General features: G+C 43.7%; 1 protein-coding gene across 1 annotated transcript; it reads left to right on the top strand.

Annotated features, from left to right (window-relative positions):
- Positions 1-16,212: 16,212 nt before the first annotated feature.
- Positions 16,213-19,356, top strand: tbxta (T-box transcription factor Ta). The gene is made up of 8 exons (XM_076011726.1): positions 16,213-16,500; positions 16,822-17,086; positions 17,366-17,500; positions 17,586-17,647; positions 17,733-17,794; positions 17,903-18,076; positions 18,180-18,303; positions 18,420-19,356. The coding sequence occupies exons 1-8, from the start codon at positions 16,316-16,318 to the stop codon at positions 18,676-18,678; spliced, it is 1,266 nt and encodes a 421-aa protein (XP_075867841.1). The 5' UTR covers positions 16,213-16,315; the 3' UTR covers positions 18,679-19,356.
- The last annotated feature ends 7,016 nt before the right edge of the window (positions 19,357-26,372 follow it).

Here is a 26,372-nt window from a genome sequence, read left to right as displayed (position 1 = left end):
TTTGTTTAATACATATTCCATATGTGTTCATTTATGGTTATGCCTTTAGTGACGATCTGCAAAGTAAATAGTCATGAAAATGAAAGAAAACCATTAAATCAGAAGTATGTATCCAAACTTTTGACTGGTAGTGTATATTTTGAAGTTGTGTTTGCTTCTCGTCATTTATATGAGTGGTGGGGCAACTGTACCAATGGTGGAGATTGACATGCACTAACATGTACACAGGCTGCTGGTCCAGCTTTGCAAACAAAGAGTAAAAAAAAGGGCTTGAAATCAACAGAGAGAGGACATGTGATGTAACACCACTAGTGGTTCACACGGCAATTTTTATCCCCTCATATCGGACAATGGTTAAAACTGCTCATTGCTCCTTCAGATAATAATTGTATGAAATTAGCAGATGTGCAAAATGAAAACAAGATGTGTCTCAAGTTGTGTCCCCTCTGCTACAGTAGTGGATGTCCAGTATATGTGTTGTGTTGTTGAGGTTATTTTAGAGCTTTGTTTTAGCAACAAAAGCACAAAACAGTGCAAATGAGAAAATGTGAATGGCAGAGGCTCAAAGTAATAATAATAATAATGATAGTAAAAAAAAACAACAACAACACCCAAAACACATTTCAGTGCGTCAATATGCCAATAAATTGCACCGCGGCCATAATTTATGCCATATGTCTGGCTTTTGCCAATATGAAACAGTGTTTGTATTTACATTAACAGGGAATACAAATGTCCACAGTGCCTGTGTGCGTGCGTGTGTGTGTGTGCGTGCGTGCATGCGTGTGTGTGCGTAAGGGCCCTTGCAGAGATTATTCACCTCATCAGCACAATCAGCCTGCGCGCGTTGATAACACATGACATTTACATCCCACCGCTGTCCCAACATATTTCTGAGGGCCGCTTCACGAGAGCGCGCCCGCCGACCGTCTCATCACGGCCCATATTTTCCACAAAATTGCTGTCCATTTCACCTCCCCATCCCCCGCCGGTCCGCCCGCCCTCACCCCTTCCAATCTGCCGTGACAGTTCCCACCATTTCCAGATGAGGGAGTGATTGGTCACTTCCCTTAGAATGAGTGCGGAGTGAACCCCTCCCCTCTCGCCAAATTTCGAGAGCCATCAAGTGGACCGCGTATTGGATGGGAAAAGGCTGCGAGAAGTCGACCCCGGCGTGAATGAGGAGCAGGAAAGGGAGGCGGGGGAGGACGAGGAAGAAGAGGAGGAGGAGGAGGAGAGGAGGGGGCAACAAAAAAAAGGCTTTTCATGCCCACGCTCGGAGTGAAGCCAACCGGGCCGTGATGCGTGGCACGTCTCTCACTCTCCCCCCTCCTCACTGCGGGCAATTCAATTACCTCCAATGCAAATTGGCAAAAAGGAAAAAAAAAAAAAGGGAGGATGGGAGTGGGTGGGTGGGGTGTAGTGGTGGTGGGGGCCTTCATTTCTAGGAGGCAACCCTGGTAACTCACTCATAAAGGCATCTCATTGGTAATCCCGGCAATTAGGGAGCTAAATGTGCGTGTTTGTGTGGAGAGTGAAAAAGGCGGTGGTGCAGAGAGGCCGCGAGAACGCAGGGCGGAGGGCCAAGTGCATGCAAACCAGCGCAAATTCAATTTAATGAAATTTGATGAGAGGGAGAAGAGAGAGAGAGGGAGGGAGAGGGAGAGAGAGAGAGCGAGAGAGAGAGAGTCCATGTTCACTAATCACTCTCAACCTCATATTGTGCATGTCGCAAAAGAACCTTTATATTTTCAAACCCAAACCCAACGAACGGGGTTTTGTCCATCTAAAACAGGCATAGCCAAACTATGGTCCGGGGCCAAATGCTGCCCGTTAAGCCTTTCAATCCGGCCCCGCCGAAATTATATTAACAGTAAGTCATAAAATAGCTGTAATCATCCATGTTTTTCATTGTTCAAAGAGTAATAAACAGCTACACCGTGGGGCGTCAAAGACACTTATTTTGTTGTAACACTTTTGTTAAGTTTCAATTGACATTAAAGCACATGTTTTCTATACATCCCGTAATATTTTTTTTTTTCCTCCTAAGAGGTGCGGTACCTCTTGATACCTGAAAATGTCCATTTTTTATTATCATTATTATTATTATTTTTAATTTTTTTTACTGTAGTTGTTTGTGTTTATTAAATGTTGAGCGAACATATTTGCACCACCAATATTATTAATGAACCTATATCAGCTTGTTCCTACTGTCCTAGGATCAGGCTTAGTGTGAAATTGAAGTTCTTCTTTGTCTTTGAGTGTCTTGTTTCCCAAAGAACAAAATCCCGGCCAATCAGCCAGTCAGAAATCCATGTTAAAATGAAGACGGAAAAAGATGGGTACATCAATAAACAAAGCTATGACTTGAGATGCTGTAGCGTCCCCCCTCCCCCTCTCCAAGGCCACCAATGACCGCCACCTAGCTCCGCCCCTGGCTCCGTGCTACAGACTTTAATGTTTATCTAACTGCTCATGAATAAAACATTTCCTCTCAGTAATTTTTCTTCTTTTCTTTTTTTTTTGCAGCTCGCCATTGCATTATATCAATCATTCACCAAGCCCACGCGCATAATTCGATTCCCAGTGTAATATTTATGGAAACAATAGCGGGCCCGGAAATAAATAAGAAAAACAAAACACACACACACACAGAAAAAAAAAAAAAAAAAAAAGTGGAAGTGCAGCGGTGCGCGTTGTTTCACTCCGACCGACCGTCTGTGATTTGCGGCTTATTCATTATCAATCTTGCGCTTGCCGTAGGCGGGGGGGGAGGAAAACTCTCGCGCGCTGTTTTGGGAGCCGCGTGCGGGGAAGATTAAATTATCATACATCCTGGTTGTAACGCGCAACGATGCGCGTGGAGGGAGCGCGGGTAAAGCGTGCAGGGTGCAGCGTTTAAACATTGCCGCGAGAGGGCGGACGCGTATCATATTAGGTCAGACTGACGCGGACGTAAAGGTTGATCGATGGGAGATCGTCCCATTGACTACCACCACTATCACAACTACTACTAATACACGTTAAAAATAAATAAAATGCCGAATGAAAATTAGACATGACAACACATGACAAATCGTCAAAAATATGATCTGATTGAAAGTGGACAATTTTTTATTTTTTTATTTTTTACTGACATCTCTCTCTCTCTCTCTCTCTCTCTCTCTCTCTCTCTCTCTCTCTCTCTCTCTCTCTCCCCCTCTATCGATCGATCTATCTATCTATCTATCTATCTATCTATCTATCTATCTATCTATCTATCTAAACAGAAGTTTGTGTCAAATTGCACAAACGACAGTCTGACATTCAAATTTTTCTTAAAATTCAATAGAACCTGAACCCAGTCAGTGATTTCTCTTTTACTTTGCAACAGCATTCCTTCATTTGGATTAGTAAGGGGTGACGTCACCATTTGAGACTTATTAATATTTGACAAAAGTTTAGGTCAGTTGCATCCTGCTCTCCACTTTTGCTTGAACACACGAGATGTTCACCTGTGCTGTCAGAGAGCCTTGAAATGCAATTACACAAAAAAAAAAAAAAAAAAAAAAACTGTTATAAATCTTTCAACAAAATGAAACAAAAAAGTAGTAACGACCCCCGAAGCAAAGATTGAAACAGTTAAATTCCCAAATTCCAAACCAGCGGTCTCACTTTCACCTTTTACCTAATTTTTGAAATGTAAATTTGAATCCTTTTTTTAAGATAACTTTTCAAGTTATTCACTGTGTACACACATACATAGAAAAAAAGAAAATGTATTTTGAAAGGAGCCCATTTAATTATAACGAATCAAATTATAACAGAAGATTAAACTAAGAGGCTCTTAATAGGTGGCATGAAGGAAGGGAACCCTTCCTTATTTTACCTTTTCTCACCTCCTGCTTCAAAGCTCTCACAGTCCTGGACCACTTGCACCGCACGTCAGACCATCAGCGCCATCTAGCTGAGAGAGAAGACAGTTTATATCATTCTATCATAGAAAAAAAAACATGATAATATAATAACACAATTACAACATTTATATAATTTCAGTGTCTTTCAAATTACATGAGTAGATATTGATATTAAATTGTAAACTACCCTTTGCTGGTAGTTTGCACTGTTCTCATTGAATATTGTGTTTTCTATGAATAATCATTATCTTCCAGCTGCGTGTCATGAAATGAATGCAATGACTATGAGGTGTGTGCGTGTGAACGCCTTGCAGTCCCTGTCTGACTGGTCGTGACAGTGCAATATATCATGCCGGGAACCTGCTCCCTTCACTGTCACCTGGGATAAAACAATCTCCAAAGCAAATAAAGCGGAGGCCTGCTGTGGCGACGGGAGCAGCCGCCGAAGCCGCGAGGCCCCTCGCAGCCCCGCTGGCTCCCCGTGCAACAAAGGAGCAGACGGTGATTCCAACCTGGCTCTTTTGTCGGGGTCCGCATGGGGCCCTGATTAAAACAGGCCAAACTCTCCGAGGGGGGTCCGCCGGCCCCTCCCCTTCCCCTCCGCAGCAGCACCCTCCCATTACCTGCGGCCTTCCCACGTACAGGGCTCCAGGAAACCAAGGAGACGGCAGGGTCGGAGGCCCGTGTTTTTTCGTCAGAGGTCCTCAATACACTGGCAGAGGCGGCAAAGGTACTCACGTGCTGTACTGAAGTTGGATACATGAGTAAAAACAAAAGTACCCTGGTAAAAGTAAAAGTACTGATTCAGCTCCTTTACTCAAGTAAAAGTAAGACGGTACATGTTCTGAAATGTACTTTTCTTTTTTTTTTTTTACATTAAAGAAACAATACAGTTGTTGAAAATTTTGCAAAAATGAAAAGGTTCTGACAGAATAATCTGGATTGAATGGCCCAGAGTGACTGCAAAACCAAGTTACTCTAGAATAATCTCCCTCTAAAATATGATCCACTTTTACGTTGAACGATTACAACAGCACAGTTCAAGTCGCTCCACTTCGAGCGACAGCAACAAATTACTTTTGACAGAATTTGAATCTTTTAAACACTTTAAAACACAACAGTAACACGCGTGTTTTCCCTATACAAGGAGTAGAAAATACAGATACTTGTGTGCAAATGTAGGGAGTAAAAGTCATGTCAACAGAAAAAGAAATACTCAAGTAAAGTACATATACCTGAGAAATCTACTTCAGTACGGTGAAAAAAAATATTTGTACCTTGTTACTCTCCACCTCTGCACGCTGACAATCACTCTGTATAAAATCACCACTAACCTATTGCTGCATTATTGCTGAACTCTGCGTGCGGTCCTGCTGGGCTCATGTGTGAAACTACATGTTTGACTTTGGTCGTTGGTGTTGGTGCTGATAGTATTGGTGACACGCAGAGGCCCGCCAAGCGCGTCTAGATCCCCCACCACCAATCTGTTGACGCTGCATTCGCCCTCGCAACACCTCGGAAGTTCAAAGTGAGCCGGTGAAGCTCGGTGACGGGCCGTGGTGTGAACGTGGGAGAGAACTTGTTGATTCCGGGGCTTTGTGACGCCACGTGTAATGGGTCTTTGTTTGCACCATTACGACGATGTTACCAGGCGCTACTAAACTTGATATAATTTTTTTTTTGTTGATATAATAAAATGTGACGTATTGCAATTTTGTTTTTTGACATAACAAATTTGAATAGATATGATCCGATATGTACCATACAATATATTTTGATGTGATATGAAACAAAATCAAATGATATATTACATCAAAATACATATACAGGATATGGCACAGAATGATATGATTTTGTACGATAGGAAAAAACAAATAGGCAAAACTGGAAAAGAATAATCTGAAAATTTGCTGAAAGACAACATTTATTTTAACACAATCTTCCAGAAAAGATTCCAGGTAAGAAAATGTAATAATTTTACTCATGTTACCAACAAATATAGCAAATGCTGCTAATCCTAGTGGGTGACATATTATTACAATAAAGCACTTGTAAACACTAATAATCTATAACACTCTGACCAGACATTTCATTATTCATGTGAGAAAATGTCATATCTTAAATATATATTATGTAGTTCTTTATTATCATTATTTTTTTAAATTTGTTTGTATTATTTTTACAATTAATAATTAATTGATTTTTATTGAAATTATTTTTTATTATTTTGTTTTTTCCCAAAGAAATTGAATAAAAACAAAAAACATATTGTTTGTTAGACATTACGCATTGCACAACTCTCAGGCTACGCTGAGGTCACACACAGAGAAGAACTTCTTTAAAGGGTACAATGACCGCTCAAAAATGTATGTGTCTTGCTTGACAGAAATGGACAGAGAAACTCACAAGAGATTAAATTTTGAACCTGCTTGCAACAATCCGTCAGCTGCCAGAGCAGACACACGAGGTCAGGTCGGAGGTTAGGAGAGCCCCGTGGTCGTGACTCTGGTGTTTTGGACCTCCGATGTCCCTCTATACGCACTGGGAATCAAACAGAGATGAGGGAGATGAACAGCGATGAAGGTTTAATGCAAATGCAGGCTGACAAAACGTTTTTCGTGCAGTGAGTGCACGCAGCGTACGGAAAGTTCTCCCGGTCAGGTAACGCAGCGGGATGGAGAGATGGAGAGCGATGGAGCAGGAGCAGAAGGAAGGCAGGGTGGAGGGGTTGGAGGTGGAGGGGGTGAAGAAACAGAGGAGACACTTCAAGATGAAGGGGCAGCAGAAGAAAAGGGGCAATTACTGTTCCTTTCTTATGGAAATGGTAATGAAGTGGGACATGGGGCCGGGGACAATGGGGAGCTGCGGGCAGGTTGAGCGTCACCGTGTAAACTGCTTCCTGTTAGGGAGCCATTTAGCCCTCACTTTTACTGACTAACAAGCCATCTCCAGGCCAACTACAAAGAGGCTTCGCCATCAAAGCTGGAGGCCGCCGCTGTCTGTGGAGTCCACGCAGGCTTTTTTTTCCCAGGAACGGCTCACGCGGCACAGGGAGGCCTTTCAGGGTGGCGCTTTTGAATCTCCGCGTTGGTTTTCATTCCCCAGCCGATCAGCGACGTCAAACCGTTGGAAGAAGCTCGGGAGTTCCGACTCGCGCGAGACGTGGAAGCCCCAGTGAGGGCGAATAAAGTCGGCCGCATCAAAACAAATTTCTTTCGCCGCTTTGAGGATTACGATCCAACTGCACTGGAGGGGAACTCGAACAATAAGTTGTTTCAAAGCGAAGCTTTCGTGCATCACTGTACCATTAGCTGCAACTCGGTGACACCTCTCCTCAGACAGCTGGAAGAGGAACGTCTAGTAGGAGTAAATCCCACTCGAAATATAAGCCCTCTCACCGTTAGTGATATAACATAGCAACACTTATTTAATAAAAAAAAAAACCCTCAAAGTTTGACGCGTGGCTCCAAAACATGGGAACCCTTTCGATCGGCCCTTTAAGATAATGGATATATTACACAAGACATTCAAAAAATTAGCCACCCAAATATTAATAGATACCAGGCTGAAAAAGTTGACATTTGCAGCCATTATTTCCTGAATGCTTCTTAATATTTTGTCATAATAAGTCGACATTAAAAAAAAAACTTCACAAACACCAATACATATATTCCACCTCCAATCTAGAGGATAAAGATGGAGCTCTCCACCAATCCTGGACACATCCACATGTTGATCCACACTGCTCTTCTATTGCAGAGTTACAGCTGCATTTGGAGTTGGAAATACATCAGTTTGTGCTACGAACGGCCTCTCTTGCCATCTTCTTGGTCAATGTTCATCTTTAGATCTGTAAATTTGCTGTCGGACGGTGGAACACTGCGACAAGAGTGAATAGGATGCTGAAGATTGTCTGTATTTTCAAAGAGATTGGCTCAGCAGTGCAGAGATAACACCCAACGGTCTTCATACCCTGGGATCGGGTGAAGACGAGGCTGCGGGAATCAAGGAAAAAAAACGCCAAGGGGTCTCCTACTCTCTTGGATTTTCCTCCAGTCCCACGCTCCCCCCTCGCGTCTCTGGCCCTGTTTTTATCGCCGCTCGCAGTGCTCACTAGGGGGCAGCGTGCCAGGGCTGCAGGACGATGAGGGGTCACCACAGAAGAAGTGGGACTTGGCGGGGGGAGGCGGTGGGCCGAGTCCATTGTCTTTTAATGGGAGCCTTTGATGTGTCGCCACCGTTTGCTGTTTGTACACCTGGGGTCCGCGAGCAAGCGCTCTGATTGGCTGTCGGGCGGTTGCAGGGGGAAGGGGAGGTGGGTGAGTAGGGGGGGACTTGGAGGAGGGCAGTCTGCATACCCCAGGTAACACTTTCCAGTCAGCTGACTGCCGCTGCTGCTGCTCTGGCTGGCTGGCTGGCTGTCTGGCGTGGGAAGGCAGTAAAAGCAGCCCATCCCCCTTTGTTTACCTCCACTCGCCCCCCCCCCCCTCCCCCCCCCCCCCACACACACACACACACCTCCACCCCACCAAGTTTATGGTGCCTCCTTCCCCATCCACCTCCAGAGTCCGCAGACAGACGCTGGCGGCAGGCCCTCACTGGATTCTCCAGGATGGCCGTCCAGGATTGAGCGAGGAGCAGTCGAAAAAGAAGAAGAAGAAGAAGAAGAAGAAGAAGAAGAAGAAGAAGAAGAAGAAGAAGAAAAAGAGAGCTTACAGTAGTTCAAGGAAATGTCTATCAGCTGAGGTGTCAAATGCATTCACATTCTGTATTTAAATAAAAGGGTGGATACTTTTGTAAAACAAAAAAATGCTCTGGTATAATTGAACATACTGATTCAACTCCTTTAAGCAAGTAAAACTAAGAAAGTACAGGTTCTGAAACTTCATGAAATAATGCAAGGCTCCAGCAGGCCCCCTGCGACCCTGAGTGCAGGGGTAAGCAGGGAGAAAAGATGGATGGATGGATGCATGCATGCATGCATGAAACAATACACTGATTGATAAGTTTGTAACACTGAAAAAGTTGTGACAGAATAATCTGGAGTGAACTGGCCAGAGGTCTTGATGAGCATTGGATGACCCAAATTTATTTCACAGCACTGAAATTTGTTCCACAAAAATGAAGATGCTAGCCCACTTTCTATCATGGCTAGTAAATAAATTATTGAAATTATTGCATTAAATTGTGTGTGCTGCAAAATAAATGCCCAACATTTTCTCTCTCTCTCTTTCTCTCTGTATATATACATATGTGTGTGTGTGTGTGTGTGTGTGTGTGTGTGTGTGTGTGTGTGTGTGTGTGTGTGTATGTATATACAGACAGTCCTACCACAAATATGAGCAATCTCGAGTACTGCAACAAGTGTGCCACAGCACTGAGCTGATAATCACGTGTAAAAGGGGACACGCTCGTGCTTGAGACACAGCTGATTGGCTGCGCTGCCACCTTCCCAGCCGAAGCCGCGTGACAGCATCTCATTTCAATTGTGCATTTTACAGAAGAAGGGGAAGTGGCGTCAGAGGAAAAGGGCGACAAGCGCCCAAGTCACACGTTACGTCCCGCAAATAGTGCATCAGGGCCGCGGCATCATTAGTCCCTCTGCCTTTAACGCTTGTTAGCGCTAACACGGGCCGCGCTGCTTTTGATCTCCCCCACCTCTCTCCCTCTGACTGGGAACAAAACCCCACCCATGTCAGAACAGGGAGGCGCACTTTAAGGCTTTGTATTCTAAAGTATCTCAAAGCAGAAGTTCAACTCTCTTGTTTATCCACACCGTCTTTTCATGAGCGATCTATCTTTCTGTTGTCCGTGTTGCTAATGTTGTTGGCGAGCTACAGCTTCCGTAAACAAGCTGTGCTTCAGATGTTTTCCTCCTTCTTCCGCCTTCAGGGAGTGAACTTGCGGTGCCACACCAGGCCTGGCATGGGTACTACATAATTTTCAGTAGTTTCCAGCCTATTGTAGCTACATTACCATGACCCCTAGCATTGTGCAAAACCTAAATACCGCAATAAAAAAGAAATGGTCATGAAAACACTTAAACTTCTTCTCTTAACCTCTCAAATATGGCTAAAAGGTTTTGACACTCACATCAGGTGGTTTTTCAGACGTATCCATACGGAGGTATATCGCAAAAGTGTCATCAAAACACTTTTTTTGCATTCGCATGTCACCAGACGTGATGTACGGGGTCACGTGACCAGATCACTTCAAGTGAAAATGGCACCTTATGTTTGGACGGAGGAGGAGACAGAATTTATTTTACACGTCATCAAAGAGAAAAATTTAACAACCATTCTTGACAGCAAACAAACGTAAAGAAACAAAAGCAAATCTTGTCGGCAAGTTTTTTTTATGAGAATTACGGCTTATGCTCTTCACACCATTCAATGGAAACACTGGAAATTTTTAGAAATATCGCTTTTATTTTGTGAAAAACTGTAATGGAAACGTTGGTCGTGTAAATGGGAAATTTTTTTTAGGACGGCTTCGTGTAAACGCAATTTTTTTTTTAGTTTTTTCAAAGATTTTCTGTTTCAAATAAATCCCGTCTCCATGTAAACAGCGCCTGAGGCAGATGCATTGGATCTGGATTTGGAAGAAGAAAAAAAAAAGGTGTGGTGGTGGGGTGGGTGGTGGTGGTGGTGAGGGGTGGGTGGTGATGGTGATCCTCCACCTCAGAGCAGAGTGGTGATTAATACTGGCTAATATTTGCTCATGTCCCATCCCTTCCCCACGTCAGGAGGTGTCATCCTACTCTGACGGGGCCCTACAGTTAATATGAGTGTGTGTGTGTGTGTGTGTGTGTGTGTGTGTGCATGTGCACACAGCTGGGGGCAGCCGTGGAGGGGATTTAACTGTGTTTTCTCACACGCTGGTGTCTGCTGACCTCAGCTGCTCATATTTACATCAGACATCAGGGGGAAGAAAGTGGCAAACGGGCCGAAAAAACAGCGTCGCCAGGGAGCAGAGGGCCCAGGACCGGAGCTTCAGGAGCTCCAGGCGCAACACTGCTGACGTTATGGGAGAAAAATGTAGAATTTTTTTGTAGCAACGAAGAGGGATAAGAATTAATTCACAGAGCATTTTTTTCAAAAGATCGTACATTTAAAGTTTAAAAAAAAGTGTTATGTAAGGATAACATTTTAATGGGATTAAAGGGATTTAAAATTTTCCTGCCATGCACAACAAAACAATAAAACTTTAAATACTTTTTTTCTGAAATAAACAAAAGGGTTTATTCTAGCTGCTACGTAAAATACAGCTAAATTTCCGTATTTTTTCTTTGTCGGACCTAATTGTTGATCATAAAAAATAAGCAGTTGTTATTTTAAAAATAGTAGACAGTTTCCTGCAGAATAAACTTTTTTTTTTACTATTTATTTTTTATTTTTTTTTATCTCTGTGTACGGAAAAATGACATAATAAATATGCCAAGGCTTCCTGTGTGGTGTAAACATAACTATGCCGTGATGTAAGCCTGGCAAAGCCTTTGCAATGTTGGTTACTTTTCTCAACAGTTTTTAATGACATGAGGAGTACTTTTCTTTTGTGTTTCCTTCACAAAATTCATTCAAACTTAGAATAAAAGTTAATACATACTAACTAGTACGCAACTAGTAAAATACCTAATAAGTAACGTTTCTTCTCCAGCATCTTGTTAATACACACCAACATTTTTTAGCGTTTAAAAAGTTCTGCTGTGAGCAGAAGGTCTCATATTAATGTGAACACATAAAAAAAAGCCAGTTAAGTCAGGGCTCATCTGGTATTAGTGTAGCACTTCCTAGAGCAAGTAAAAACTGTGGAGTCCCCAGCACTCACTCACTCACACACACCCACACACACACACACACACACACACACACACACACACACACACACACACCCATCCTCCCTCCCCGCTGATGTGGATTGAGCCCCTGAGCTTCGTCTGTCACTTTTGTGTTTCCACTTCAAGTTCAGGAAATCTAAACTTTCCTCTTCTAATCACCCGTCCCTTTGAAAGGGATAAAAAGAATTAGTGGGGACAGTAATTGGCCGCCCCCCTCCCCCCACCCACCCACCCACACACACACACACACACACACACGCACACCTCCCTCCGACCGACGGCCCTGCCTCCCCCACCCAGAGCCCCTACAGTGGACCTGGGGACCATTGGCATGCTAATGATGGGGGGGTCGGAGGTGGGATGGAGGGTGCAGGGAGTCAGCTGTGACACTAGCGCAGGGGTCTGAGACCCAGAGACGAAAGAGGAAAAAAAGCCGCAGAGCAAAGACCAGCGCAAGGTTTTTCGACAAGCTGGAGGTCGACTGCAATCTTCAGTACTTTTTCCACTGTAGATACATCCTGAAGACCTCAAATATATGAGCAAGATATGTGGATCAATATGGCAAATGAAAAGAATGTTCAACACCTGAATATGTTATGTTATATATATGTTATATGAAGGGTGGCTACTCAAGATCGTCTGAAATATAAAACTCAGTTATTTCACACTTTTTTGTTTAGTACATATTCCATATGTGTTCATTCATAGTTTTGATGTATTGAGTGATCTGATTGAATGAATCTACAATGTAAATAGTCATTAAAAAGAAAGAGAAACCATTAAACCCAGAAGTATGTGTCCAAACTTTTGACTGGTAGTGTATACATATGTAGGCTGAAGGAGAGGATTCACTCCCGGTTTATTTCACCACGAGATGATGTCATCATTCTGCCCTTCCCAGGAACGCCGCCTCCTTTATTCCTATCAAATGGAAGTTTTATGGTGACTTATGTTTTTTTTTCATGTTCATGTTTCATTCTTTGTTTTGTTTTTACTGTATTTACTGTATTCCGAGGCATAAGTGCTTCTCCACTGGGGAAGACCTTTTACTCTTTAATCCTCCACCTCCAGACTCTGCTATTGTGCCCACGCATGAGTGTAATGTACCAAATGGCGAGAAGCATTTATGGATTTGATCAAAGAGGGAAATAAAGGATGAAAGGTTGAGAAAGTGAAACATATTAAGGTGTTCAAGACATTTCTTATCAAGTTATTATGTTGTTTTCAAGTTTTCAAACGAGAATCTTCTACCCTCAGGTTGAGTCGTTATCAGGATCCCCGCTGTGACACGTCGCACAATATTTAGCCTCAGGTCGGCTGTTTATCGTGCAGGAAATCAAAAATGACATTTTTTGAGAGTTGCTGTTTGTATAATGTATCTTGGCTGTGTGTTTGTAGATATGATTTGAAAAATATAGGACGAACCAAAAATATTCAAAAACAATACCAGCTTTTTTTTTTAATTTTTGGAAAAGGGTTTTAAAACAGTAAAAATAAAAGGCAGATATTTTAGAAATGTTTATTGCTTGTATGTGCCTCAGCTTAAAAAATATTTTCTGCCAAAATAATTGCTGCAAACCCTCCACTGAGCTCCTCCACTGGCTTATTCCTTATTCCTTATCAGATGTTTTCACCTCTGACCACGTTATGTCATTTGTCATTGAAAAACCCCCCAGAGTTTATGATGTTTGTGTGTGGGTGAGGGAACTTTCTTTCACTTCTCAGGACTGACTCATCCTCATGCCTTGTGTTTACCGATTTAGGCCGGCAAAGTCCTCTGGAAAATATGCATCGTTATAACTGTCCCTTTGTGAAGCACCAGACCTCTGCAATATTTCTCACCTAGGTGAGTGTGTGCCGACGGCCGGAGCCGAGGGCCAGCGGCGCTTTAACCCTCAGCTCGCCGCTCAGCGCAGCGCAGCGCATGCATTTGTGCATGCCTGCGATGGTGCGGAGGTTCCAAACTGTGGGAAACTTGTGGTGGCTTTTCAGGTAAACTGACTCGGTGTCAGACGTTCCCTCACCGCGTGGGATTGGGCTGCTCCTTCACCTCAGTCTGGGCCGTCCGTCAAACTCCCAGGCTGTTTTGCGAGTCGGTCCGTCTCCCCTCTCGACGGCCGATAAGCCCCCCGACACCGAGCTGCAGTTGAGCCGACGGTGGGTTTTCCTGACTGCACGTACGGGTGAAGCATCTGAAGCGGGTAGCTGAAATGAAACTAAAATGAAGCTCTTGATATTAGAAGTCACTCCGTTTCAGCAGCTGATCGTATATTAGCCCAAATCACCTTTTTTTGGGGAAAAAAAAGGTCAAACTTATTTGATATTAAACAGTCTGCCATGCAAAAGATACATACCGTAGAACTGCATAAATTGAAAAAAAAAAAAAAAGTAGGGAGAGAGCATGGAAATGAAAGTATGAAATGCCAAAGACAGAAAATAGGAATCTATCCCGTGTGAAGGAAGTACATTTTAGAATCCAGGTTTGCTGTGATTCTTTTAACAACAACAAAGAGGATCGCACATGTGAGTGTGTGAGGGATGCTGCCACATTCTGTAGTCTGAAGAAACAAAGGCCCAAATTTGCTTTTCTAAGAAGCTTAGAGTTAATATAGCTAGAAATGAAAGAGCTTTCAGAAAGCTAGAAGTGTCCTCGCATGGAAGAGCGACTAAAGTAAGAGCTTCCTTTTTAAATGAAGCTGTATGTGTAAGGGACATGCATTTGAGTGTGTGTGTGTGTGTGTGTCGTTGGGTTGAATCCTGGTGAATCAAGGCAATTTTACAATTCATCCATTAAAACCAAGCATTAGCAGGAACGAGCGACCAGCCTGGCCGAGCTGACCCGACCCCACAAGTGTCCAGAGGTCGGGACCGCTGGCAGGCCTTTCCATCCTCTCCACCTCCCAAATTCTGGAGGTGGCCTGCGACAAACACCAGCTCTTTGGGTGGCCGGCATCGTCGCGCTGTTGGACAGCGTTTTCGACCCCCACCGGTTGCGGGATCTCACTTCGATATCTCTCTGGCGTCCAGTCGGGCACCTGATTGGAGGAACCAGAGGCTTTGACAAGCGTTACTAGCTGTGTTTCATTACGGTTTTTCCACAAAATAAAAACCGATATTTCTAAAATTTCGATAAAGTACACTTGCGATTTGCAGGTGTTTCCATTGAATGGTGTGAAGTGCACAAGTCGTAAATTCTGGTAAAATCTTGCCAAGATTTTATGAGAATAGCGTTTGCTTTTGTTTGTTTACATTTGTTTGCCGTCAACAACGGTTGTTACATTTTTTCTCTTTGATGACTTGTGAAAAAAAATGTTCCGTCCAAACAAAACGCGGCATTTTCACTTGAAGTGAACTGGTCACGTGACCCCGTGCGCCAAGTCCAGTGACGTAAAAATGCGGGAAAAAAAGTGTTTCCATGGCACTTTTGAGATACACCTCCATATGGATGCGTCTGAAAAACCACCTCATGAGAGCGTCAAAACCTTTTAGCCATATTTGAGAGTTTTTTTTCTCCAGGTTTAGGTGTTTCTATTTCTTTAGGTTTTGTGCACTTCTAGGGGTCTTGGAAACACAGCTAATGATTTCTAATTTTTTTTGAGAAAATATGAGACCCCCTAAAATGTTTGCTTTGTCTGTATTTGTCTGTATTTCGCACACTGATTAAAACACACCTTCTAATACAGTTAATCAGAGGACACTGATGGAACAGTCACAATTTATCGAAGTCAAATACAATTGACGCCCCCCCCCCCCGACTATAAATTAGGTTTTTCTGTTTTTGAACCATTTGAGTGAAATTTGTTCTCTCGTTGGGTTCTTATTTGCACTCGACTGTGAGTGTTCTCTGGCCTCCAAAATTGAAAAAAGAAGAGACATCACACACACACACACACACACACACACACACACACACACACACATACAGACATGCAGACACGCAGACACATAAGGGGGAAAAGGAAGAGGCCACTGAATGATATGGGATGGAAAGGTGTGAGAGAGCCCCTTTACATTTATGGCCTCTGTAGAACAGGAGGAAGTGGCGTAGTAAAGTGGAGTCGCGCTCCAAAGGCCTCACTCAATATCAAGTACATCACAGACAGCCGAGTCAGGGGTGGGAACTCGGCTCGGCTTGGCTCGGCTCGGCTCTGAAACGGACCGGCGGTTGAGAGGAGCGTGAGCTCAGGTGGGTCGGCGATGGAAACAAGATTCACAGCGTTGGGCCTTAAGCACTGCACATGTGATCTCTGCCCAGAACTAAGATTCGATTGGAAATAAATATGTTTTGGATAAAGAGTATTATATTATCATTTTATTATTATATTATTTCAATAATTCTAAATTATTTCTCACAGGGGCCGGGGGGGTTGGTTGGGTGGCCAAAGGGGAGTGAGATGTGTGCGCCTAAGCCACGCCCCCAGTCCCCATGCGGTCCCTTGGGGCCCTTAAATGTCGCGGCCTCGGAGGGGCCAGAAAGCAGAACACTCCTCGGCCCTTACCTCTCGCCTCCCACCAAAGTCTCGACTGCGCTTCGGCCTCCCGACAACGGACAACCCACGTCTCTCCAGCCCGCGAGGAAATTATGTCTTCTTCCAACCCCGACCAGCGCCTGGAGCATCTGCTCAGCGCCGTGGAGAGCGAGTTCCAGAAGGGCAGCGAGAAAGGGGACGTGACCGAGCGGGATATTAAACTGACGCTGGACGACGCCGACCTGTGGATCAAGTTCAAAGAGTTGACCAACGAGATGATCGTCACCAAGACGGGGAGGTAAGTTCCGGCACCAGCGGGTCGGAGGCGTTTTAACACTTCTGCGCCTTTTGCGCACATCTGCGTCCTGTTACTTTGCGCCTGAAATCCATTTCAACGGGAAATAAACACAGCCGAAACTGTTGCTTTCCTTCTCGAAGCAGCCAGGAGACTTATTGTGTAAAAAAAAAAAAAAAAAAAGATAAGAATAATAATAAAAGTAAAAGTAAAAATATTGCGATCCGATCTTAGATATATATAATCCGGCTCCACTTGATGCGCTTCCCAATTAACTAACCGTTGTCCAATCGCTTTCTCCCCTCCACCCGACCCCGACCCCAGGAGGATGTTCCCGGTGCTGAGGGCCAGCGTCAGCGGTCTGGATCCCAACGCCATGTACTCGGTGCTGCTGGATTTCGTGGCCGCCGACAACAACCGCTGGAAGTACGTGAACGGGGAGTGGGTGCCCGGCGGCAAGCCGGAGCCGCAGAGCCCGAGCTGCGTGTACATCCACCCGGACTCGCCCAACTTCGGGGCGCACTGGATGAAGGCGCCCGTGTCCTTCAGCAAAGTCAAGCTCTCCAACAAACTCAACGGCGGCGGACAGGTGAGGGCGACATGACAGACATTTTTTATAATTTTTTTGTATTATATTTTTTTATTTATTTATTTTAAAGAAAAAACATATATATATATTTTTTGAAAACAACGTTCTTTGCTTTATTGGTATCCAGAGACAAACACTTTACCGCAAACGGTGGGATTTGTCATTTGGAGCCATGACAGTTTACTCGCCACTATTCCAAAAACACAACAATTTGAGAGGATGTAAAAAGTCTGGACATTAGTTACTGACGTTAATGTCATTTTTAAAATCTTCCCGCAGATCATGCTAAACTCTCTACACAAGTATGAGCCCAGGATACACATCGTGAAGGTCGGAGGCATCCAGAAGATGATCAGCAGCCAGTCTTTCCCCGAAACCCAGTTTATTGCCGTCACTGCCTACCAGAACGAAGAGGTCAGTCCCCGCCAGCATTACTGCCAACGTTGCCTCGCCCCAAACTTTAGCACAAGTTCCTAAATTTGTCCTTTTCTGTCCACAGATTACTGCTCTGAAGATCAAGCACAATCCCTTTGCCAAAGCTTTCCTAGACGCCAAAGAAAGGTACATACAAGAAGCACCAAGGCCTTGTCAGCCGATCTGTTCAACCATTTGACAGCAGATGTTCTGATACTACTTTTGATTGCAGGAGCGACCACAAAGATGTCCCCGATCACAACACCGACAGTCAGCAGTCGGGCTACTCTCAACGTGAGTTTTCCAACTTTTCAGCGATTCCCCGCACAGATAGCAATAACGGGCACGCCGTGTCTTTTTGTGTGTTGCGAGGCCTCAATTTTATTTTCCGATCCTCTGCAGTTGGAGGTTGGTTCATCCCTGGCCAGGCTCCCATCTGCCCTAGCAGCAGCCCCCCTCAGTTCAGCAGCACAGCGGGCCACTCTTCAGGCTCCTACTGCGAGCGCTACTCCAGCCTGAGGAGTCACAGGGCGGCCCCGTACCCCAGCCACTACTCGCACCGCACCTCCAGCACAAGTAGGGAACTGGACGCACCACGGATTGATGATACTGGGCAACAGCTGAGGTGGAAAGGGGATATTTGATGTTAAAATCTTGGTCTTTTTCTCCACTTTTGCAGACAACTACATGGACAACACCAGCGGGACTCTGCCTGCTCATGACAGCTGGTCCGCTCTCCAGATCCCCAATTCCACAGGCATGGGCACATTGTCCCACAGCACCAACTCCACTTCGAACTCCAGGTAAATACCTTACATATGGTTGTATTCGACATTGTCAATTTCTGTTGTTTAGTTTTCCGTGTCGGATTGTCAAACATGAACCCAGAATAACCCCATGCCTCCGTCCTCGTCCACAGTCAGTACCCCAGCCTGTGGTCAGTGGCCGGCACCACCCTCACCCCTACAGGCTCGTCTTCAGGCTCCATACCCGGAGGTCTGACCTCCCAGTTCTTGAGGGGATCCTCCTACACGGGCCTTACCTCGTCTCTGCCCGTTTCCTCGCCCTCCTCCATGTACGACCCCAACCTGGGCGAGGTGGGCGTAGGGGACGCCCAGTTCGAGAGCTCCATCGCCAGGCTTACCGCATCCTGGACGCCTGTCGCCCAGAGCTACTGATCGGCGGCAGCGGCTGCAGTTTTGTGTCCACCCGGAAGGATAGGGACTGTGATGGAGCAAGAGGAGAGACAAAGACAAATTGATAATCTTAGCGAAAAATGGAGATGTGACGAGACCTGCGAGGATCTACTGGCTCCTGTTTGTGGCCAAGCTGAGGTGATCCATCCAAAAGAACAAGAGGCTAGAGCTTGCTGAGGTGCAGGGATAAGGACTCGAAGGACAATCTTCCCACACTTCTTCATGGACTTGACAAAAAAAAAAAAGCTTTAAAAATCTGTTTCCCAGCTCTTAGTAATTCTAAAACATGCCTAGGACATGTTTGTCAGACTCAGAGATGAAAACTTTTCCAACTGACCTTGTCATGATAATTTTGTTGTCCTCACAGCTCAAGGAAAAGCGAGATGAATTGCTAACATGAATGTGTACATGTGTGTAAATAGAATAAATTAACGTCTTGTGGGTTTTCTTTCCATTTAAATGTGCCTTTTCTGATGATAAAAAAGATCGGATCGAGATCGAACACAAGTGCCTTTTGAATCGTGGTGGGGTGTTGTCGGGCAGAAACCCCAGTTCCCTTGAAAAATGCCTGTACATAACTGTCTATTTGTATTTGAACTGACTCTGAGTTTTATTTATGTCATTTAATAATAAATTAAAAATGTCTGTCATCTAAAAAAAACAGTGCTTCAGTTTCATCTCTGTGCACCTGTATTTTGTCATTGCCTAAACGTTGAAAGCAGAAACTATGTGTTCCAAATAGAACAGTGCCATTGGTGAGTGAACGCTGGGAGTGACAATGTTGTATTCTAGTTATTTTCTTCATCCTCTACTACTTAATATATTTACTACTATAGTCATAAATACACTCAGTATTATTTAACCTTATTGTACATGTCTTTTTAGAGCAAAGACCACTGTCAATAACTGATGTACTTGTTGAGAGTTGATTAGCCATGGCCAGCCAGTCACACTACTAGGAAGTACATCGTCACATATAGTACTAATGGATGGACATATGGTCTGTAGACAAATCACAATTTTTCAAGGATGGAAATGCCACAACACTGACCACAACTCACTCAACTTTATGATGAAAATATAAAGAAAAGTCCCGTCGTACATGGAGAAATGTGATACTAATTGTCATTTGTTGGACTTAATATACAGGATATGCCGAGCAGGAGATTTAATTTATGATACTGACGTGATTAAATAGCTAAGATGGCCGAACACTACTTTTCACGCGTGAGCACTGGCGTGTTAGCTGTTACAAAACGATGATGGAACAAACAAAAGTTAAACTAACAGCTGATAGTAGAAAAGTGTTGTAGTGGTGCTTGGTGTAACCCTAACCCTAACCCTAACCCAAACTCAAGTACCATTTGTAGACAAAGTCTAAAGAAAAGAGGGAAAGTCTGAACCGTCCACTATTCCACGCTCAATTTTCAGACCATTTTGTGTGTGTGAACAGCGGACCAATGCTGTATTTCCAAATATTTGCAAGAGTAAAAAAAAAAACACACACGCACACACATACAAAATATCAAATATAACATATGCAATATGAGCACACCACAAAAACAAGGCATCCAAAGGCCTTTTTTTCATGGGAAAAGAAGACGTTGGTGGTTCCTTCAAAAATATAATTGAGTTTAAGTTGCTGAAAAAGAACATTTCATTTTGCAGATAGGATTTATGTGGTGCCAAACCTCTCCAACACCAAGTCTGCTCCCTCGTAACTGAACTTTCAGACCTGCCACATGAACTTTCTACAAATAACCACGTCGGCAGAGCTACGCTAAGTGCGTGTGGCTTCTCTGACGTGTAATTGAAGTGAGGCTGCTCTGTTGAAGAAATCTATCAGGGTGTTTTTCCAGTACTGGCACCCTTTTGTCATTTCTGCGTTGTGGTGCGACACACGGCTAACACATTCAGAAGCGCATGAGAGCAAAATCAAAGCTTCTGAGTGGAGAGCTGAGAAGCTGACACCAAGGACTGAATACAATATTATATGTCTGTTAGCTCTTAAATGCCCCGCAGAGACCAAGAGGACTCCAAGCTTTTATTTTTAACCCAGAAGAAGCCTGACACAATTCATTATCCTAAAAAGTCTTTCTCACCAACATGCTAATCTTTAGCTCGCTGCTAAAACTGCTGCGTCATTACATGTTCATCACCTGATAAGGGCCTCAGAAAACAGGTGACTTTTAGATTGTTTCAACATCTGGCTGGAGGTGCTGTCATTCACCTTGAAGAGGCCCGGCTGAGGTATTACTGCCCTCTGTGACATCACAGAGAGCAATGATTCCCAGAAGAGCACCAGCAACTGCTCATAATCGAGAGGAAGGAACAAAGGGTAAAAAAGGCGGACTTTGTTGGAAAATGTTTATGGCACATTTGACATGCATTTCAAGAAAAAGTAAACAAATGGCACAAAAAGGGTTTCAACATATTTTATTTGGAATATGCAGAAAGAAAAATACAGCAAATCATTTACATTATACAAGGCAGAAACACAGGTATAAAAATAATAAGAGATATAAATATATTAACAAAAAAAATTACGAATGACTATATAAAAGGACCTCGCAACCCTGAGTGCAGGGTGAAGCGGGTATTGAAAATGGATGGATGGGTAGATAAAAGGAACACTAAGTAGGCAGTCAATGCAAAGGTCAGTACAGTAAACAGAGGCAAATTCAATATAACAAAACATGAAAAAATATTTATTGAGCATTTTACAATTCCTTTGGTTTTAGCAGCAGAATTATGAGAGTTTTAACTTTTTTTTAAAGATCAGAATTGCTAAAATAATGATACGAGAAGTCCTACCAACAAAAAGGATACGAGATAGATCATCAAAAAGAAACTGGTTTAAATAATGAAAAATAACACTGGATCAAAAGATTGGATTATTTATCCCTGAGGCCATTGGCTGCATGATGTCACTTGTGAAGTGTGTGTGTGTGTGTGTGCCATGCCAACAGAAGTTCGGCCCTCAGTCGTGATGGAAAGGTCCTCACCAAGGTGCAAATGAAGGATGGAGGGTCACGGGGCCACAAGCAAACAGTAATGAAGCAGCAATGTGACCTGCAGGTGGCAGGGCTCATCGTGGCAGAGCAAAGGTCTCCTCATGAAACACTGACAACTCTGAAAAAGCTCCACTTTTACTGCCCCTCCAAATATAGGAATCCACCTCTGCGCGTATACGGAGCACAGGAGGCATCTTTGTTTCAAACGGGAGAACAGGGACGTTTGGGACATTGGTTGGAACGATGGTGTAATTTAGCTCATTTCATAGAATTAGACAATACGGCACATTTGCAGCAGTAAGACCTTGATCCCCAACGACATTATGAGCTAAATCTTCCTTTTAGATGCATAATAATATTCTGTTTTCTGTCACCACTTAATACACAAAATACTGATACATTATTTTCTGTTTTAAACTCTAGAAAAACAAAACAAAAAACAAACAAATGGAAAACGGGTTGTTATTTAATTGTTTCTCCCCCACAAACTGCACTATAAACTGTAACTCTTCAATATTTTACACATTGAAAGCTCCAGTCTTTGTTATATCTACTAAACATGATTTGAAGTAGAATGACTAAATAATGACCAGTAAACATTGAAATAAAAAGTCTTCCTCACACCAGGTGTTTCATCTTCTCTGTTGTGTGTGTGCCTGTTTATGGGCAGTGGTCCAGACTTGATGGGGAGGATGTTTGTCGATGATCTTTGCTCAGTCTGGAGTGTTAAACAGGTCCTGCTGGGCCCAGGGGGGCCGACTCTACCGTGCCATGTGTGTTTTTTTGTGTGTTGATCTGAGGACGGAAAGTTGACTGAAGCCTTTGTCCTGATGAAGATGGTTGATGTGCTCCGTACGCCTCCAGCCTGCAGCCTGTGTTGGCCTCCGCTAATTGACAACTGGAGTTTGACTTTGCACACTGGCCACTGCTCCACCCATGGAAGTGTGTGTGTGTGTGTGTATGTTCCAAATAGGCTTTACAGAGTGTGCCCGGCACCCAGGTGTGGAGGACGGAGGGCTCTAGGCAACAGATGTTTGGGTCACTTTTCAAATTTTTGTGTGACTTCAGTTATGAGTTATCTATGGGGGGCGGGGACATAAGGCTGGCTACACAGCATGTTCATCTGGAAATATTTTCGGTCTAGCCTCTTAAGTAGGGGTCCTACGAAAGCACTGGCGCTTTCATGATATCGTGACCAAAGATAGACTACGATAAAATTGTGACAGTGGCAAAACATTTAGGATTACCCTCTTAACAGTACTAGGTTTAACTACGTGCAAACTACGTACGTTTAACATTCCAACAAACAGTCCACAGAATTGCAGTACGAACTGGCATTAAAACCAAAGGAGACGGTATAGTTTAGTGTCTTATCATGCTCTGTCAATGCTCAGCATCTGTCTCATTAACCTTTCTTAGTTTTACTGATACCGTACGCAGATGACATTTGGATCTCCGTTCACGTTGTTGGGTGAAACAAAGGTTGTGATTTCGTTGGACAATGTGCATGGAGGGGGGCGGGGGGGGGAACCATATCCCTGGTGGAAGACAAGACTGTTACCCGTAAACCTCCTGTCCAATCCATCCCCTCGTATCCCGTCATGTATCTCAACTCCATTTCCAGGAATATGACGGACTATTATGGAAAATGCCAGAAGCGGGCTTGACAAATACGATGATGACGGTGAGTCACATTGTGCGAGGCCTTGCCCGCAATTTACAAGCGGGGGGCGGGGGGTGCGCGCTGCCCCTCAAAAAAATAAAACAAGTTGTCAAGTCTGGAACAGCGAGTCAGCAGAGTGCTGGGGAGGGGTGTTTGCAGACCGCCTCCTCGCCCCGCCCCGACCAACCCCAACCCCGTCCCTCTGATGTCTGTGTGCCTTCGTTAATGAAGAAATTCTGGTACCTTGGTGAGACATTGCTGTCAGCTGAGTAGACTCTGCCTCCTCTTTGCCCTCGGCCCCTCGGACGGTCACACAGCCATCCCGCAATCCCATCGGGTCGCTGGCTGGAATCTCTCTTCCCAGCTAGTGGAGGTACTGAAAGTCGAACACATTCACTTGATTCACTTGAAATATTCACTTAACTGACACAAATGTGAGATATTGATGCGAAAGCGAGTTGACCCCATAATCTGTTGGCCTCCGTCCATTGACAATTGGAGTTTGACTTTGACAGCATTCAATTTCAAATTGAATGTGGTTACAACAAATGTCAGTCTTAACACCAACCACATTTCAAAATACCTCACAAACTCTTTCAATATAATATTCTTTTAATTTTTTTTTTAAGATGAACTCTTCTCACTTCTTTTCCAGCTGCATGTTGGTTCTTGGAAAATCCCAAAACGTTAATCACACATGAACAAAAAATATTGTTACAGTCAGAAAATGGAAAAAAAGAGTACATTTGATGATCACAAACGCAAGGTTTGCACAAAAAAAACAAATAATTTTTGATTAAATAAATAGGCCTGAAATTTCAAACTTGTGTCCAGAACTTGCAAACATATTACATTTTTAAAGTTTTTGTGTCTCCCAAAAAGACGCCTTATTGTTCCTCATACTAATTGTAAAGCTGCGTGTTTTAACAACAAACAGCTTTCCACAGGATCAGGATCCTTCAAAATGAGGAAGCACTAATGTAAGGACCCAGAAGGAAACTGCATAAAAAGAGAAAAATACAATTTATGCTGATGTTTCTATTCAGGAGAAAAATTGTCGCAAATTGTCCCAATCGCCGGCCCTTCATGGAAACCGGAAAGCTGCTCCGAAACGCAGCAGCGATTTGCAAAAAAAATGCGTCGTTCCAAACGAGACAGATGTCCGAGGAGCGTTTTTGAACTACATGAGCAATTTCACACATTAGCAGGACTTGCTTGCTGGCATAAGCTAATGTATGTTGCCTCCGGTCGCCACAGTGATGGCGACAGCCTCTCACCATCCTGACAGGGCTGTTAGCTGTGCACAGTCACACGAGCAGGAAAGACTTGTAAGCAAACTGGTCCCCGAGTGAAGTAACATTTAGCAGAGGAGCATGATATCCAGTGGGCGCCCAGTGAGAAAGCGTGTCTTTCGGTCGTCGCGAGGATTATCCTCACGCGACGTGCCATCCGTGGCCTCGACGCAGGTCGACACGAGGAGTGACAAGACGTACGTGAAAGTACTTAAATAGTGATTGAACGCAACGGGACGTCATATCTATTCTGAAAATTCCATAATCCATGACCTACCTGCAATAGAAAAACAACAAAAAAATGCAAAAGAAAGAAAAGGTTATTTGCCAGTTGCCACACCTAGTCACTGAATTACAATTGTCAGTCATGACATCACAAAGGGGCAGGTTTACAGAACTGTTTGTGTAGAACGTGGTTTTTGAAAAGTGGAAAAAAAAATGTTTTCATTGACAGGATATAGACATGATATTGTTAGAAAACGCTCACTCACTAAATTATGCAGAGCTTTAAAATATTTTTTTTTAAAAAGAGAGCCTTTTGTTGATTGTTGTCATCACACTTTTAGTCATGAGCTGCTTTTAAAAACATTGTGACCTGCACATTAGATAAACTTTTGACAGGATCATCGCCAGAACGGTTCTAAAGTAGAAATTCAAGCGCCGTCTGCTTTGCTTGATCGCAAACAGAGTTTTTCATTGTGCTTCCTGAAAGCAAATACAGACAGATAGCAAAAAACAAACAAAGAAAAAAACAAAGCAGAAAAAAATTCACTGGTGTTGTTTTACACACTGGTATGCTAAATGACAGGATACATGCCTGGTAGTGCAGAGGACGACCTTACTCGTGTGGAGAATGTGTGTGGGTTTTAAAGGCGCCGCTCAACCCCCACCTCCCCAAACAAAAAAACAAAACAACAAAAAATACAGTGTACTCTCTCTCTCTTAGAGCTAAATGCTCTTTAATTCAAAAAGCACTAGGCCTTTAACTATTAACTAGAACAGGCATGGGGCAAACTACGGCCCAGGGGCCATAAGTGTCCCTTTAAACTTTTTAATCCGGCCCGCCGAATTTGAAGAAATTATATTAATTGAAATGAATTATGCGGAAATTACTGACCATATATGACGACGCGTTGACGCTCCTTCGCGTTCGGAAACAGGTCAGAGAAATGTGCTGAAAGGGACACGCTGCCCTCTTGTGGCTGAACATAGAACCTCTAAACCGGCGGATAAAACCCAGGCCAATAACATTTGCTGTCAGAAGTAGGATGACATACTGCAAGCGCAGATATTTAGAAATGACTAACCTCAACAACGTTGTGTTCAACGGTATTTTTTATTATTTAGATGTGACAATGATGCCGACGGATGTCCAGTTTGACTCGGCTCCCTAAATAGCAGCAGCTTCAAGCAGGAGGTGCGGGACTCTAAAATTTAGTTTGAGAGCATGAAAAACACCTCGGCCTTGAACTTTCAAAGGATGGGAACCTTTGAGTTTATGGCCTGTAAAACACAAAGGAAGCCCAGTAAAAATCCTTTAATTTGCCTTTAAAAGACAAGGTTGCGTCTTTCAATTAAAACCACACACACACACACACACACACACACACACACACACACACACACACACACACACACACACACACACACACACACACACACACACACACACACACACACACACACACACACACACACACGGTTGGC

This window comes from Nelusetta ayraudi, unplaced genomic scaffold (genome assembly GCF_046127955.1).
Source record: "Nelusetta ayraudi isolate G7.1 ecotype Tasmania unplaced genomic scaffold, CSIRO-AGI_Nayr_v1 ptg000135l, whole genome shotgun sequence".
Classification (NCBI taxonomy): Eukaryota; Metazoa; Chordata; class Actinopteri; order Tetraodontiformes; family Monacanthidae; genus Nelusetta; species Nelusetta ayraudi.
This window is presented reverse-complemented; position numbering and strand designations above follow the sequence as displayed.